Source organism: Chionomys nivalis, chromosome 7 (assembly GCF_950005125.1).
Source record: "Chionomys nivalis chromosome 7, mChiNiv1.1, whole genome shotgun sequence".
NCBI lineage: Eukaryota > Metazoa > Chordata > Mammalia > Rodentia > Cricetidae > Chionomys > Chionomys nivalis.
In genome coordinates this window covers 31,201,235-31,217,070 of record NC_080092.1, presented here as the reverse complement: position 1 = coordinate 31,217,070, position 15,836 = coordinate 31,201,235, and the positions used below count along the sequence as shown (strand labels likewise).

At 44.0% G+C, this 15,836-nt stretch overlaps 1 protein-coding gene across 1 annotated transcript; it reads left to right on the top strand.

Moving 5' to 3' along the window:
- Positions 1–4,253: 4,253 nt before the first annotated feature.
- Positions 4,254–15,017, top strand: LOC130877494 (uncharacterized). Its single transcript, XM_057774853.1, has 3 exons — positions 4,254–4,512; positions 6,983–8,215; positions 13,706–15,017. Exons 2-3 carry the CDS (start codon positions 7,004–7,006, stop codon positions 15,005–15,007), a joined length of 2,514 nt encoding a protein of 837 aa, XP_057630836.1. The 5' UTR covers positions 4,254–4,512; positions 6,983–7,003; the 3' UTR covers positions 15,008–15,017.
- Positions 15,018–15,836: the final 819 nt, after the last annotated feature.

The following is a 15,836-nucleotide window of genomic DNA, read 5'->3' as shown; positions in this document are numbered from 1 at the left end:
CGGGAAAATGAGGCACAAGTTCCGATCAGTGTTTACTTTTGGCCTTGCTTTGGACACTGAAACATAATTTACACCTGAGAAACAAACCTTGACTTCTGTGTGTGGTAATGCATACACCCGAACAAACAGCATGAGGGAGGAAGGTCTGCTTTGTCTCAGAAGCAGATAACTGCAGGTCACTTTCCAGAGGTGGCAGGTGGCAGAAGCGGTGGGGTCCATCCAAGCAGAAGGCCGTCTGGGAGACGACAGAGAAGCAGCAGACAGAGATAGAGGACACGAGGCAGGGAATTCACAGTCATGGGCTCCAGACCTACTAACAGCCCTGCCCCAGGATCCGCAGCGTGAAATACAGGAGCCTGTGGAACTCATTTTAGATTCCAAACACAATACTCTTGTATCCATAGCTTATTCTCTTTCTGAAAACCCAGACATCCGTGGATAAATTGATGCTGTAACTTGTATCCAAACAGCCTGGAGCAAGAAGCCTCTCTTCTTTGGTGTTGTTGGCTCTTCTTCAATGACTTGTCTGATGTAATTCACAATATAGAAGTTTGTCCAATGTGTCTCCTCACTCACGATTTAGTGTCATCTAAATACGGCTTCAGCTCACTCTACTAGTGGTTAGTGTATCTGGGTGGTACGACCTGGCCAGGTTCCCATGTAAAATTTATCCTCCCATCCCCATTATAATCCTTATTTTTTATTCCAGCCTTTACATACATGTGATATGTATACCTAGCCAGGCAGTGGTGGCGTACGCCTTTAATTCCAGCACCCAGGAGGCAGAGACAAGCAGATTTCTGTGAGTTCAAGGCTAGCCCAGTCTACAGAGTGAGGTCCAGAACAGCCTGTTACACAGAGAAACCCTATCTTGGAAAAAAAATGTATATCTAAATATATACATATATTATAATGTGCTTCAATACTTCTGATCACAGAACAGCCATTGTGCCATGTAGCAGAAGGGATCTATCAGCAGGTGGCATGGCCTGTTCCTAGTGAAGTCTGTTTCTGAGGGTGGGAGCCGCTTGGTCCTGTTTACAGGAAAGTACAAGTATGTGCCATTACCATGGTAACAGCAGTAAACATCTACCTGCTCTGACTGTGGCGTTTCAGTCCCCAGAGTCGGGTTTATTTATTCTCCTGACAGGTTAGAATGGCAGGGTGAGCAGAGACTGTGGGAGAGGGGCTGATGCTACCATCTGGAGGCTCTGTCTCAAATTGTCTGGAGACACAGCCATCCCTTCTCCCTACCATACACACATCCTGTCACAGTCTTACTGATGTCCTGCCTATGCCCTGACCACAAACTCTTCCTTGGTTTCACTATGGGAGTCACAGCACAATTCTAGGAGTTGGAGAACTGGGGCAGAGCAGCTGACTTCAGCACCTGGAAGCCCTGACTCCTATTTCTGTGCCAGTGTATTGTGAGCTGAGGAGGGGAGAGAGGACAGCAGCTACATTTGTCCGTGGGTAACAGGATACTGAGGAAGTTTATTCCTTTAGAACTTTGATCTCATAGTGAGACCAGCAAGGAAAGAGGGAGTCAAGGTCACATGTGGGAACAGAGTCTGCAAAAACTCAAATCTGATGACCTCAGAGCTAAGACACCTCCACTGTCTCTGAGGGGAACATGGGATCCTTTCTTTAGTTACAGAGAAAATTGTAGAAGACAAAGACCATCGTTCTGGGGCAACAACAAGTACAATGCTGTGTGCCTGATGCACATATGCTTGTGAATGAGTTTGCGTGTGTGCACGCGCAGGGGTAAATCTGTATGTACGTGTGTTTGTGTGTAACTCATGACCCAGTACTTGTAGCTACATGCTAACTGCGTGGCACTAGCACTTGACCATGTGACTCTGCTAGGCTTTGCTCTTTTCTCCTATTCCCTCTGCCTTGCTGAAAACCACCAAGTTACATTCCTAAAGCTGACCACCAAGGTCCTCTCACCTATTTGGCCACTTCCTCCTCCTGAGGCCGACTACCAAGGTCCAGTTATCAAAGTATTTAAGTCCAGAAATCAACGACCCTCTTTGGCTCACCTAATTAACATGCCCAATCAAAATACGACACAGCTTCCTAGCCCATTCTAACACTGATCTCTCCTTTTTCTTAAAAATTACACCTTTAAGGTCATTTGCTGCTGGTTTTCTTCCTGAGTCAGAAAGCAGTCATTTTAACCCTCCCCTGTTTCATAAAGGATCTCTCTGTCGAAATAAGTGTATGGGTGTGGGTTTGCCTATTATGGGGTCCGGGAGGGAGCCCCCACTTTGCGGGGGAGGTTCTCCTCATTGGTGCTGAGAGTGGATGGGCCAGGAATCTCTCAGCCCTTTTCCATACATTCAAGTCCTCTGTCTCCCAATTCCCTCATCCAATAGTGGCTGATTGGTAAGTCCCCCACTTGGCTGTCCTAAATAATCACCAGGTAATTGGGTGAAAGTCACTCAGTGTCTAGTGTCCCCACTCTGTCCTGTAGAATTGGAGAGACTGCACCTCACCTTACAGTGAACTCCCATGGACTGACTGCTAGTGCTAGCTAGGCACATTCAGTCCAGTCTGGTTAGGTAGGGATTTCCCCCTTTCATTCTTGGTGGTCGCACTGCCTGAATCTGGTACCTCTCCTCCTCCAAAAAGACCTGACAGTGGGTTGTAGATTCATCCTCCTATCATCTCCCAGGCCCCCAAAAAGCCCTGATCTGCAGCCCACACTCACTCCCTGAACAGCTTGGCTCCAAGCCCCAATCCAATAAAAGAAACACACACTGAAAATGGGACTCAAGTTAGAGGAAGAGACACTTTGTCCCCAAACCTATAGCCGGAGAAAATTTCTTGGACCTTGGAACCAGGACCAGAAGAACACACTAAGCCCCTATATTCAGAGCATATGAAAGATATTTTCCCTGGTCCCAAAATTAGAGTCAAAAAGGTAAAAAGAACCGAAAAAAAAAAGAAATACAGTTTGATCCCAGAATCAAAGCTCTCTCTGCCCCTGACACAAAACCACCCAATCCCTGAGCATGGAAAACAAACCAATCACTGAGCACCTAGAGGCAGTTGGTAATTCCCTCAGGCCTGGAAATCTCTTTCCTTCAGAGGGGACAGCCAATGCCAACTCTGGAAGTCTGGAATTCCCTTCACTCCACTCAGGGGCAGCCAATCACAAGCACAGAGACTTGGAATCCCCAAAGCCTCTTCCCCAGTATAGACCCCCTCTTTTCACAAACCCCTGTGCTCTTCCTGTTGCTGCTGGAAGAACAGAGGTATCCAAGTAAACTCACAATAAAGACACTTTGCTTTTGCTTTGGAAATGGTATCATGATGACTTTTTCGGACTTTGGGCGTAACAAAATTAACTCATACCCTGTCTGAGTGTGAGAAAGGCTTGGTTTTTATAAGTGATGTCCAGCAGACGGCACAGCCATCCAAGCGAGCAAGCATCTCCAACAATAACAGACCTTACATTACCCTGTTTAATCTTGTGACCCATTGCCTTGGAGGAATAGCTGGAGCAGTAAAATATTTTACAGCAATTAGCAACTTTTTAAGAATAGCCCAACTGTATCAGGAAATGGTCCATCTCAGGCCAGCTGACAGGGCACATTCTAAGCAGGAGCAACTTCCTCATGGCTTCTACAAGCTAAATACAATGTTGTTTTTACAGTCACAGTAAATTATCCTCTAAACATAGTGCTCGCCATCACAGGGGAAATCTCCATGAGTGGCTGGGGAGACCACTCATTTCTCCCGTGAGCTCATTTGCCAGGCAGCCTTGTCTGATTGGCGAAGTCTGAGCCAGTGAGAGTGTCTGTCTCAAAGTCAGGAGAATAGTCCTGAGTGACAACAGCATCTGCACACACGCGTCCACCTACATTGCCCACTGGTGAGAGACAGACAATCAACAGGACAGCAGCACAGGGTGCGGGGTTACAGCAAGAGTCTGCAAACGCTGAACCCCAGGATCCCTGGTGTGAAGGTCAATAGTTGCCATCATCTGAACAGAGGGTCTTGAGGTGGTGGAGTAAAATGGTCAGTGCTGGGGAGCACAGGAGGACACTGGAGTCGGCTACCAAGGTCCCAAGCACCCAGGAAACCCTGGATTTGGGCTAGGGTCACTTCAACAGAGCTCTGCCTCTCTGTCTAAAGGAGGATGTGAAACCTATTCCCCTGATGTGTGCAAACCAACGCCCTAGTTCAAAGAACAGAAACCAAACCCTCCTCTAACTGCAGCCCCTCCCTTTAGGGACCAAGCAGGCAGATTGGAATGTAGGAAGTGCAGGGCAGAGAGCAGAGACTGTGAGGGGCAGGATCTGGAAGGAAATCTGGGCAGATCAGCCTTTGCTTCCCAGCTGTTCTGCTCTCCGAAAACACCAGAAACCCAGCACTCTACATTCGGTCTGGCTGCTGGACATCCCAGTTAAGAAGACGCCATAGACAGCTACCCCAGCGACCTTGTTCCCAGGGAAGAGGGGACATCACAGGAGGGTCACTCACTTCATCACTGGGGAGCAGGTATGTGAAGGAATCTAAGCGCTGCTTGACCAGAAATCCTCCTTACTTATGACATGGCAGGGGAATTCCTGGTACCAGGGCAGAGGAGCTTGTATTCTGGTTTATTTCACTCAGGGATTTTTTTTTTTTAATGGTTGGGCCCTTCTCTGTCTTCTGCACCACAGAGGACCCCAACCCACCAGCAAGGCAGCAACAATCTCTTCTATCTCCTGCACATTCCTGGGCCTGTTGCTCTTCTGAGGAGAGCTTCAGTGTGGAGAAGGGGGGCAGACTGTGTGAGCAGACTCCCCAGAGTCATTGCTGTCACCTGTTTGGGGTAGGTTTTGTTCTTGGAGCTGTTTGTTGTTTTCATTGTTTTGGTTGCTGTTTGAAACTGGATCCCTCTGTGTGCCTCTGGCTGGTCTAGGACATGAAATCAGGCGATGCTCAAACTCAGAATCTATCTACCTCATCCTGCTAGTGCTGAGATTAAAGGCGTGTCCCACAACACCCTGCTTTACTATAATTATTTTATTTACCCCACAGTGATAAAATGCTATAATTAGAACACCCACTGGTATTTCCTGGTGAACAATGAATCTATGAAAAACCATGAACTGGACCTTGACCACCTGTAGAGTAGAAAGGTCTTTGGGTTGGGTTTTGAAGAGGAAGCCTCTAAGTGGTCTTTTTCTCTGGCTCACATCAACTATTTTCTCTGCATTGAGGAAACTGAGGCAGGGCATAAACTCTTTCAGTGATTACTTTACTGAGGTTTGGCCTTTTCCAATCCTTCAGAGAGTATGCCACGCTCAGTACTGACCTGAAGATCATGCAGGCATATATATTTTACTGCAATAAAATAGCACATTAATTATTCTCTCAAACTTTCCATATAGTATTCAAATATTATCAGTAAATTTTCTCTTTACTCAGATGTCAAAATTTTTGTCATTTAATATATTTTTTGAGAGCCTCATGCATGAACACTGCATCTAGCTCACTCCAGGTTTCCTCTCTCCTCACTCGAAATCTTCCCATCTCTCAATTACTGATCTATTCTTTAATTATTATCATGATATGTATGTACATATGCAATGGTGGCTACTTTGCCCACTTTCAAGAATTCTCATTGTTTCATACATATATTTATAAGAATATATCAAGGCTAAGGTAGTTGTTTTTTTGTCTCTCAGTCCTTTATGGAAGTTCAGATTAGTTACATAAAACAAGAAGTACATAGAGCCTAGCATAGGAAATCTATTCATGAACAGCCTTCATTTTGTATTAACTCATTTGTTTATTTGGTAAGGTACAAGTACATTTGTTAAAGTTGACCAAATGGAACATAATATAATTTTTAAAATTCAGTGAACACCAACAGAGTAGACCAGACTGCACAACTGAGTAGTAAACTCTTTCCTATACCATGGTGCTATGAGTGCACACACATTGGGTCCTGTGTCAAATGGATTTCCTGCCGTGGGTGTTGTCGGAAGCTGCAAAGATGCTGCTCCCAGATTCTGGATCTCTTCCACTTTGTATCCTGCATCTTTCCAGGTGTCCCCAAGTGGCACCGTCTCTCACTATTGAATGGCTCAAATGAACCCTTGACTGCCTTCCACGCTTTCTCCTCACTTCTGAATTTGAACTCCTCGTTCCAGCCACAGGTCGACCGGCAGTTCTCCAGATGCACCACAGTGCGCCATCTTTATCTCCACGCACGAGCTCTCTTCACTCCCGCCCTTTCCATCGCCTAGCCCGCTCCACACAGCATTCGACACCTTGCTTAGATGTCGCTTCCTTTTGAAAATCTTTCAAGGCCATTGCTTCCCAGCAATCCCACTGATACCTGGTTCAGATGGTAGCATGTGTGACGCAGGCCAAATGGCAAATTCTGAGCATCAGAGCCTCTGTCTGGATGTTTTGAAGTCAGGGACAGGTCATTCCTGAGAAACGGCAGCCATTTAGAAGTGAAGCTGGGGTGGCAACTGCTAGGGGCTCACAAAGGTGCTTGTGTTACCCTGGTTCTGGACACAACTTGAGACCAAGAACAGAGATGGCCTCAGCATTTTCCCCGCCTTGGCATTGCTTTCTCTGTCTGGGATCTTTTGTAATTTCAAACGGAACTTTAAGAGTCTTTCTGCTTCAGTGAATGATGGCACACCAGACAGAGGTCTTGGGATCATTGCCCAGGCTGACCTCAAACTTGTGATCCATAGCACGACCTCCTTAGTGCTGCTGGTGTAGGTCTGAATTTATCTTGATGAACTAAAAATGCTTCAAAGAGGAAAATGACCAAGGGTAAAGGAGTCTCAGTCAAGCCAACATATATGATCAGGCTAGAAGTAAATGCAGTTGAGTCCTGAGCATTTGATTAAAAGGGGGAAAGACCCCATTTGTAATATGTGTGGTTAAAGGGACTCTCCTTTCTCGTTGGCTTGTCTTTCTGAACTAATTCTTTGACCTTCCTGGTTCTTTCCTCCCTTAGTACCATCAGCTGTTACCAGCCATGGGTCAGTCCTCCTCTTCTGCACCCCCTCAGAAGGAGGAGCCTGATTTGACCTCCAGCCTTGACACAAATCTTCACAATTTCAAGATGGAAACCAAGATCCTGTCTCAGGAATTAACCACCTTGATTGGATCATACCTAAAGGACGGGAACCTGAGGGGAACAGTTTCTGCAATCAGCGATGCTCTGAGTGACATCGAGAAAATCCCACTAAACATTGCAGTGATGGGGGAGATTGGGGCTGGAAAATCCAGTCTCATCAATGCTCTACAGGGAGTGGGGCCTGATGAAGAGGGTGCGGCTGCTTCCACCGGAGTGATATGTACCACCACTGAGAGAAAACCATACCCATACTCCAAGGTTCCCAGTGTGACACTATGGGACCTGCCGGGCATCGGGTCCACTGCCTTCCAACCACATGATTATCTGAAGAAAATCAAGTTTGAGGAGTATGACTTCTTCATTATTGTCTCTTCTGGACGCTTTAAACACAATGACGCAGAACTAGCCAAAGCCATCGTGCAAGTGAATAGGCGTTTCTATTTTGTTCAAACCCACACAGACAATGATCTAATGGCTCAAAAGCAGCGTAGTCCTCAGAGATTCAATAGAGAGAACACCTTAAAGCAGATTCGAAATTCCATCTCAAGTATACTTAAGGAAGTGACCCAGCAGGAGCCTCCAGTCTTCTTAGTCTCTAACTTTGATGTGTCTGACTTTGACTTCCCAGAGCTGGAGGCCACCCTTCTGAGGGAGCTCCCAGACCACAAGCGTCACATATTCATGCTCGCTTTGTCAGTTGTTACGCAGTCCGCCATAGACCAGAAGAGGGACACACTGAAACAGGAGGTCTGGAGGGATTCCGTAATGCCAAGGGCATGGGTCACCATACCATTTAAGGGCTTGACCAAAAATGACATAGAGAAGTTAAAAGAGACTTTGAACTCCTGCAGATCCTCCTTTGGCCTAGATGAGGCATCCCTAGAAAACATCGCTGAGGATTTGCACGTGGCCCTGGAGGAACTCAAGGAGAACATTAAGTCTCCACATTTGTTCTCTGAAGAGCAGGGTAAATCCTTAACAGATAAACTTTTGGAGTACATTAGCCGTCCTTACTTTTCAAAGACTTTCCACTTGCAAAATTTCTTCATTGACACTGTGGCAAATGATATTAAAATTCTCCTTAGCAAAGAAGAACTTTTCACAGAGAGGGTAAGTTCATTTCAACTCTAAAGCCTCTCTATATTAGGAGGTGTCAATGTGTCAAAACTGTTTTCCACAGTTGTTCCAAAAAGAACCTTTCTATGCATTTTCTTGAAGTGTTTCAAGGTGTTGTCAAGTTTATTTTCTGCACCTGTTGAAATCTTATGATCTGTTGGAGAAGGCTGCTTGTTCCTTCCCAGCTGCTTAGACCCAAAATAGCCACACAGAAATATATTATTTGCAATGCTGTTTGAACAATAGCTTAAGTGTATTGCTAGCTAGCTCTTATATCATTGGTTCCCATTTCTATTAATCTGTGTATCACCACGTGTCTGAGGCGTACCAGCAAGGTTCCTGCACGTCTGACTCCAGTGGTGGCTACATGACTTCCTGTTGCCTCCGCCTACTCTTTCTATATGTCTCATTCAACCTGGCTTTACTCTGTTAAGCCACTGGGCAAAAGCAGTTTCTTTATTAACCAATAAAAGCAACACATAGACAGAAAGACTTCCCACACCAATGGTCTCTCAGATTCAGACTTATCGGATGCACTCTTAAGGTTTTTCCCTACAAATTGTCTCATTACTGTGGTGTTTATTTGCTTTGTTTTTTTTTAAATATTTATTTATTATGTATATAATATTCTGTCTGTGTGTATGCCTGCAGGCCAGAAGAGGGCACCAGACCCCATTACAGATGGTTGTGAGCCACCATGTGGTTGCTGGGAATTGAACTCAGGACCTTTGGAAGAGCAGGCAATGCTCTAAACCTCTGAGCCATCTCTCCAGCCCTATTTGCATTGTTTTTATGAAATATTTCCATTAGATGGAATCCTTCTTGTCAGTTTGCTTTTGTTTCATATGCTATGGGTCCCTATGTCCTGATGTTCCGATGAAATTTATCATATATATTTCCCTTTAGAAATTTCAATTTTCCCTTCTAATATCAAGCTCATTGGCCAGTTGAGTTGGTTTTTGTATAGGGTGAAAGCTAAGGTCATGTTTTAGTCTTGCCTGATGTGCAGTTTGCTCAGTTCTGCTTGTCGAACACTGTGTCCTTTGTGCAGTATTAGTTTTGGAAGCCTCACTGAGATGTTGATTGACTGTAGGTGTCCCCAGGTGGCTGTACATGTATGCCAACATTTCTGGGTCCTCTCTCCTGCTCAGGTGATTGGACTATAGACCCATTTCCATGCTACTGTCATACTGTTTTCTGTGGTTCTGTTTTATTCCTTGAAAGCAGGTATTTTGGTGCCTCCTTGCCCTGTTTTTTTGTTTGTTTGTTTGTTTTTGACCAATGCTGTTGGGCCATTAGCATTTGCTTGTTCTTCCATGTACATTTTATCATTCCACAGTCTAGTTTTATTTTATGTAATAGGAGCTGCGGGCCACTTCCCGTCTCCCAGTTCCCGGCCACGGGCCAGCTTTACCCAAAATAATTACACGGAAACTGTATTCTTTTAAATACTGCCTGGCCCGTTATCTATAGCTTCTTATTGGCTAATTTTCACATCTTGCTTTAACCCATATTTAGTAATCTCTGTAGCACCACGAGGTGGCTTACCAGGAACGTTCTTAACCTGCATCTGTCTCGGGTGGGAGAATCATGGTGACTAACTCATTTCCCTTCTTCCCAGCATTCTGTTCTGTCTACTCCACCCACCTAAGGGCTGGCCTAACAAATGGGCCAAGGCAGTTTCTTTATTAACCAATGAAATCAACACAAACAGATTGACAGATGACAATACTACATCAATTTTAAATGACACTGATATTTTAGATGAGGTTTAATTGGGACTGAAGATTACTATACAAAGTATGGACGATTTGACAACATTTAGTGTTTATAGGCTATAAACATGGCAGTCTTAGCATTTTTTGTAGCCTTGTTTGAGATTTCTTTCATCAGTGTTTTGTGAGCATTGTTCAATGCTTTCCATTTCCTTGGTTAATAATTGAATTTGATTGCTCCCTGCCTTTCTTTCCTTTCCTTTTTTCCTTTCCTTTTTATCTTTCCTCTCCTCTCTTTTCCTTTCCTTTCCCTTCCTTTCTTTTCTGCTTTTCTCTTCACTTTCCTATCTGCTGTATGTGTATCTGTGCCTATTATAAACAGACTTTCAAGGTTTCTTACAAAGTTTTACACTTCAGACTTTCTAAAGCAAATCTTGCATTATCGTTCCAATTTCATTCATCAGTATTCTTTGGATTTCAGTAAGTTTTTTTCTTGTTTCTTATTATAGTTTTGGTTTACATACAGCATAGTAGGTTATATTATGGCATTTACATACAAGTGTGCTGTTATACATTCTAATTCATTCTGATATGTTCTTATTCATTCATATGTTCTTACCCATTACCCTGCTGCCGTCCATCATGCCCTTGTGCATATCTGGCTAGCTCCCTTTTCCCCACAGAGTCCCTTCTTTTCCTCCTTATCATATAGACTCTATTACTCACCCTATGCATTTCCTCCTTTAACATTTCTTCTGCTGCTCATGTGATTGGAATTTTTATCATTGTTTTTGAAATATTTTTTAAATTAATTAATTTATTTATTTAATTAGTAAAGATTTCTGCCTCTTCCCTGCCACCACCTCCCATTTCCCTCCCCCTCCCCCAATCAAGTCTTCCTCCCTCCTCAGCCCAAAGAGCAATCAGGTTTCCCTGCCCTGTGGGAGGTCCAAGGACCACCCACCTCCATCCAGGTCTATTAAGGTGAGCATCCAAACTACCTTGTTTTTGAAATATTTAAAAGAAATGCCATTTATTTTAACTTCTTCAGAATCTTTTACTAGAGAGTTATGATCCTTTCTGTGTATCACTGCCTCGGCCATTTTTAATAATTCTTGTGTTCTATGTAACAATTCTTGCTTCTCAGTGAAAATCTCTACTACTTAAATAGGATATCTGTACTAAGCAGCTTCTCCAGAAAATGTGTCTTAAGAGTTTGGCTTGTTATGGGATATTGGGTTTATTTCCAGCTGACCATCACAGTGTAAGTGCTATGTCTTCATTCTGGAGGCAATTAGTGAGTTTTGTCTCAGTCCATTCCATGTCAGAATAGTCAAGAACCATTGTCTCAGCAGATCACACAAGATTGGGGACTTTCATGCATTACAATCAACTGTGACATAAATAGTACAATATAAGAAATGTATCAAACATGAATTTATATTCATTTTTGTAGCCACAATGACCAGGAGTTCCTAAACATTTCACTTACTTGTCAATCAGTTGTGGGCAGATTTCCAGCACTGGAGAGGCAGAGACAGGTAGACCCCTAGGACTCATACTACATACATGTGCACTTGCACACACGCATGCAGCTTCACACACAACATCTCAAGTTATTCACCTGAGAGTTTTGATATTTTCATGTATTACTCTGAATGATTGTAGCATCTGTAATGCTGTGTCATTCCCCCCACCCCCCACCCTTCCCTTACTGTTATTGGTGGCATGGCTTCCAACAAGGTGATTGGCCAAATCACAAATAGAATTCTGTATACCTGAAGCTCCTATATTGAATTATATCATACGCCAGAATATTAGAGCAACTTGAAGCCAGTCTCTCATGACTGCCTGCTTTTACCTTCTGTTCTAGTTGCAATTCTAGTGCCCTGTCTGTGTTTCTAACATCAAAAGAAAAGGATACAAGTGTAGATCTGCACCTTCTCCCAAAGCTCTGGTATCTTTAGGATCAGAATTGATAAATGTGGATCTACACTCAAAGCTATCATGAAGTCTGGTTTTGTACAATTCATGAATTAGAAAGAGTTTTAATAGCCTTGTAAGATCATAATAAACTGTAAGTATGTGACAGAAACTGGATGTGACATATAGAGTTCAAAATATGAAACCTGTGGACATTTAAGGGAAACATGTGTCGCTTCCCAATGGAACCTGTCTGAGTTTACCTCACCTCTTCTGCTTCTGATGGTTTTTCAGGGAAGGGGTTTGATGGGAATTCATTTCTTCAGGTTTTTTTTTTTGTTGTTGTTGTTTTGTTTTTTCGAGACAGGGTTTCTCTGTAGCTTTGGAGCCTGTCCTGAAACTAGCTCTTGTAGACCAGGCTGGCCTCAAACTCATAGAGATCTATCTGTGTCTGCCTCCTGAGTACTGGGATTAAAGGCGTGCATCGCCACCACCCAGCTTCAGATTTTTTAACTTTAAGAAAATGAGGACACATTTTTAAAAAAATTTGTTTTAGATTTATTTATTTATTATGTATACAACATTCATTCCATGTATGCTAGCAGGCCAGAAGAGGGCACCAGATCTCATTATAGGTGGCTGTGAGCCACAATGTGGTTGCTGAGAATTGAACTCATGACCTCTGGAGTGCTCTTAACCTCTGAGCCACTCTCCAGCCTGAAGACACATTTTTTTACTGTCTTCTTTGTGCTCTCCCTCCCTCCCTCTCTCTCTCTCTCTCTCTCTCTCTGTCTCTGTCTCTCTGTCTCTGTCTCTCTGTCTCTCTGTCTTTCTGTATCCAGTTTGGGATTTTTCATTTTTGTTGGTTGTTTGTTTAAGATTTAAAGACCAAACCACTAGAAAGCAGGGGCACACGGGGAATTTGCTTACCAATGAGGCTGCCCCCTACTTCCCCTGTTGAAAATAAAAAAATAACATAGATTTTTAATAATGATTTTTTTTAATTTATCCATTTTTAAGTTTTCAAACAAGCACATACTACATGTTAAGTATAGCTCCTATTAGTTCCTTTGTTCCTGAGATAGTTTCTCTTTCCCTTTCATATCATACATACATATGTAACTATATAAAATCTATATAAAATCTAAGATTCATGAATAACAAAATATATTTCTCTTTCTGCGTCTGGTTTAATGACTTAAAACAATTATCTCCAGATACAGCTGCTTTCCTACAAATGCCATAGTTTCTGTCTTCTTTATGGCTAGAACAAAGTCCATCACACCTGGGTAGTGATGTGTCCACCCCTCTGTGGGACACATAATGAATCTTGTCCACTCCCAACCTCATGTTCCTTCTCCCTTCACTCACACTCCTCCCAAGAGAAGCCGGGAGAGCTGTGCTAAGGGAGCAGAGGGTGTGAGACCTAAGAGCAATGCTTGTGAGCTCACAAGAGGCAGGAAGCCTTCCCAGGAGAGACGTTGATGGAGGATTTGCTGTGTTGCTGATCTCTGCCAATAGGGGTTTGACATTGTATGGGTAGTCACTTTAAAAGGAGTAAACAGAATCTGAAGATAATTGTAGATAAGATATAAACACAAGGGAAGGTAATTGCAGGGAATAAGTGGACCTTGAATCAGACAGCAAGGAAAGAGGGAAGCCATTGGAGAAGTAGAACCTGAGAAAGAGGGCATTTGCCAGAAATCAAGGCAGCAGCCAGGGACAAGGGGGTGTCTGCCTCTAAAGGGCACAGAGAATGAAGTCCTGTTTTACCGCAGCAACAAAGCCCTAGGCTCTGCTCTGCTGCACTCATAATTGCAATGTCTCTCTTGTCTCCTCTCTTCAGCATCTTTTCTTGGAAACAGCTGCATGCAAGCCTTCCAGACCCTCCCCTTCAACGGCTCAGCTTTTGGCATCCAGCTTTGAAAATTTTTTTAAGAACTTCAAGAAGGAAAACAAAATCCTCTCTGAGGAAACTATCACCTTGATTGAATCCCACCTGGAGAATAAGAACCTCCCGGGAGCGGTTTCTGCAATCAGCAATGCTCTGAGAAACATCGACAGAGCCCCACTGAACATTGCAGTGACGGGAGAAGCAGGGGTAGGCAAATCCAGCTTTATCAATGCCCTGCGGGGAGTGAGGGATGAAGAAGAAGGCGCAGCTCCCACTGGGGTGAAGGAGACAACCATGGAGAGAACTCCATACCCCCACCCAAAGCTTCCCATGGTGACAATATGGGACCTGCCTGGCATTGGGTCCACATCCTTCCCTCCCCAAAACTACCTAACAGACATGAAGTTTGCTGAGTATGACTTCTTCATTATCATCTCAGCTACACGCTTCAAAGACATTGATGCACGTCTGGCCAAAGCCATCGCCAAGATGAATACAAAGTTCTACTTTGTCCGAACCAAGATAGATCAAGATCTAAGTAATGAACAGAAAAGTAAACCTAAGACTTTCAATAGAGACAGCATCTTAAAGAAAATCCGAAGCAACTGTTCAAGGCATCTCCAGGAGACTCTCTCCAGTGAGCCCCCAGTCTTCTTGGTCTCTAACTTTGATGTGTCCGACTTTGACTTCCCAGAGCTGGAGACCACCCTACTGAGCGAGCTCCCAGCCCACAAGCGCCATGTCTTCATGCTGTCCTTGCACAGTGTTACTGAGACTGCCATTGACCGGAAGAGGGATTTCCTGAAACAGAAGATCTGGCTGGAGGCCTTGAAGGCTGGAGCTTGGGCCACCATTCCATTTGGGGGCTTGGTCCTAGATAAGATTCAGAAGGTAGAGGAGACCTTGGACCTGTACAGGTCCTACTTTGGACTGGATGATGCCTCGCTGGAAAATATTGCCAAGGATTTTAATGTGTCTGTCAATGAAATCAAAGCACACCTTAAGTCTCTCCGTTTGCTAACAAGGACCAACGACATGTCCTTAGAAGAAAAACTATGGAAATACATTGAATATATTTCCTCTGTTACTGGGGGGCCACTTGCCACAGGCCTTTACTTTAGAAAGACTTTCTATTTGAAAAATCTCTTCATTGATACCGTGTCAAGTGATGCCAAGACTCTTCTTAATAAGGAGTTTTTATCAGAGAAGCTGACTGACCCCCCAGAATACTGGGAAGCAGCGATGGAGCTATGAGGCACTTACCTTCGGGCTAACTTTGGTCACTGACTTATGACATACTTTGAAGCAGCAAACGTTTTCTATGAAAGACCAGAGGATTCACCTCTTTCAGAGACTGTGGCAAGCTGAAGAAGAGTTATCAACAACATAAACACACATGGGAAAAACTCTCTCACTAAAATATCACGTATGAGAACACATGGGCATATACAAGTAACTTGTAATATCCTTCTGGAATCAACCTTGGATAGTTCTTCTCATGGAGATTTCCCAGGCATTGCCACAAGAATATCTTTTGGGGTTATGAAGGACGGGGGCTGATTCCCAGAACACATCTCCACATGAAGCAGTATCTCCTGGACACAAGAGCCACATGGTAGATGGGACTGTGACCATTGTCCATGCTACCTCTAGGATGGACACAAGAGCCTCAGCAGCCTTCCTTAAGTGAAGAGGCAAATCCCATAACCCCTTTCTTCTATCCTTAGCTCTAAGTCCAGAACCACATGACCAAAGCTGCCAAGTTACACTGCTTGCCAGGGCTAGAAAATGGCCCCCTTGTTCATTTACATCTTCACCAGCTACCTGGTTTTGATGGTTCCCATCACTGCCTAAGCTTGACCATTTGGAAACTTGCTCTGTAGACCAGGCTGGCCTCAAACTCAGAGATTGACCAGCCTCTGTCTTCCCAGTGCTGGGATTAAAGGTGTGTACCACCACACCAGGCTCTAAACTTTTCTCTAGTGTCTTTCCAGGAGTTGAAATTTAGCTGGGTGGGATTTTGCCCTGAGATCACCGCTCCCTTTAGTACATTTCTTAATCTGTTTATCTCCTTGGACACAGG

Coding starts and splice junctions, on each gene's coding strand:
- LOC130877494 (XM_057774853.1), top strand. CDS start 7,004: ATGGGTCAGTCCTCCTCTTCTGCACCCCCTCAGAAGGAGGAGCCTGAT. Junction 8,216..13,705: donor AAGAACTTTTCACAGAGAGG/GTAAGTTCATTT, acceptor TCCTCTCTTCAG/CATCTTTTCTTGGAAACAGC.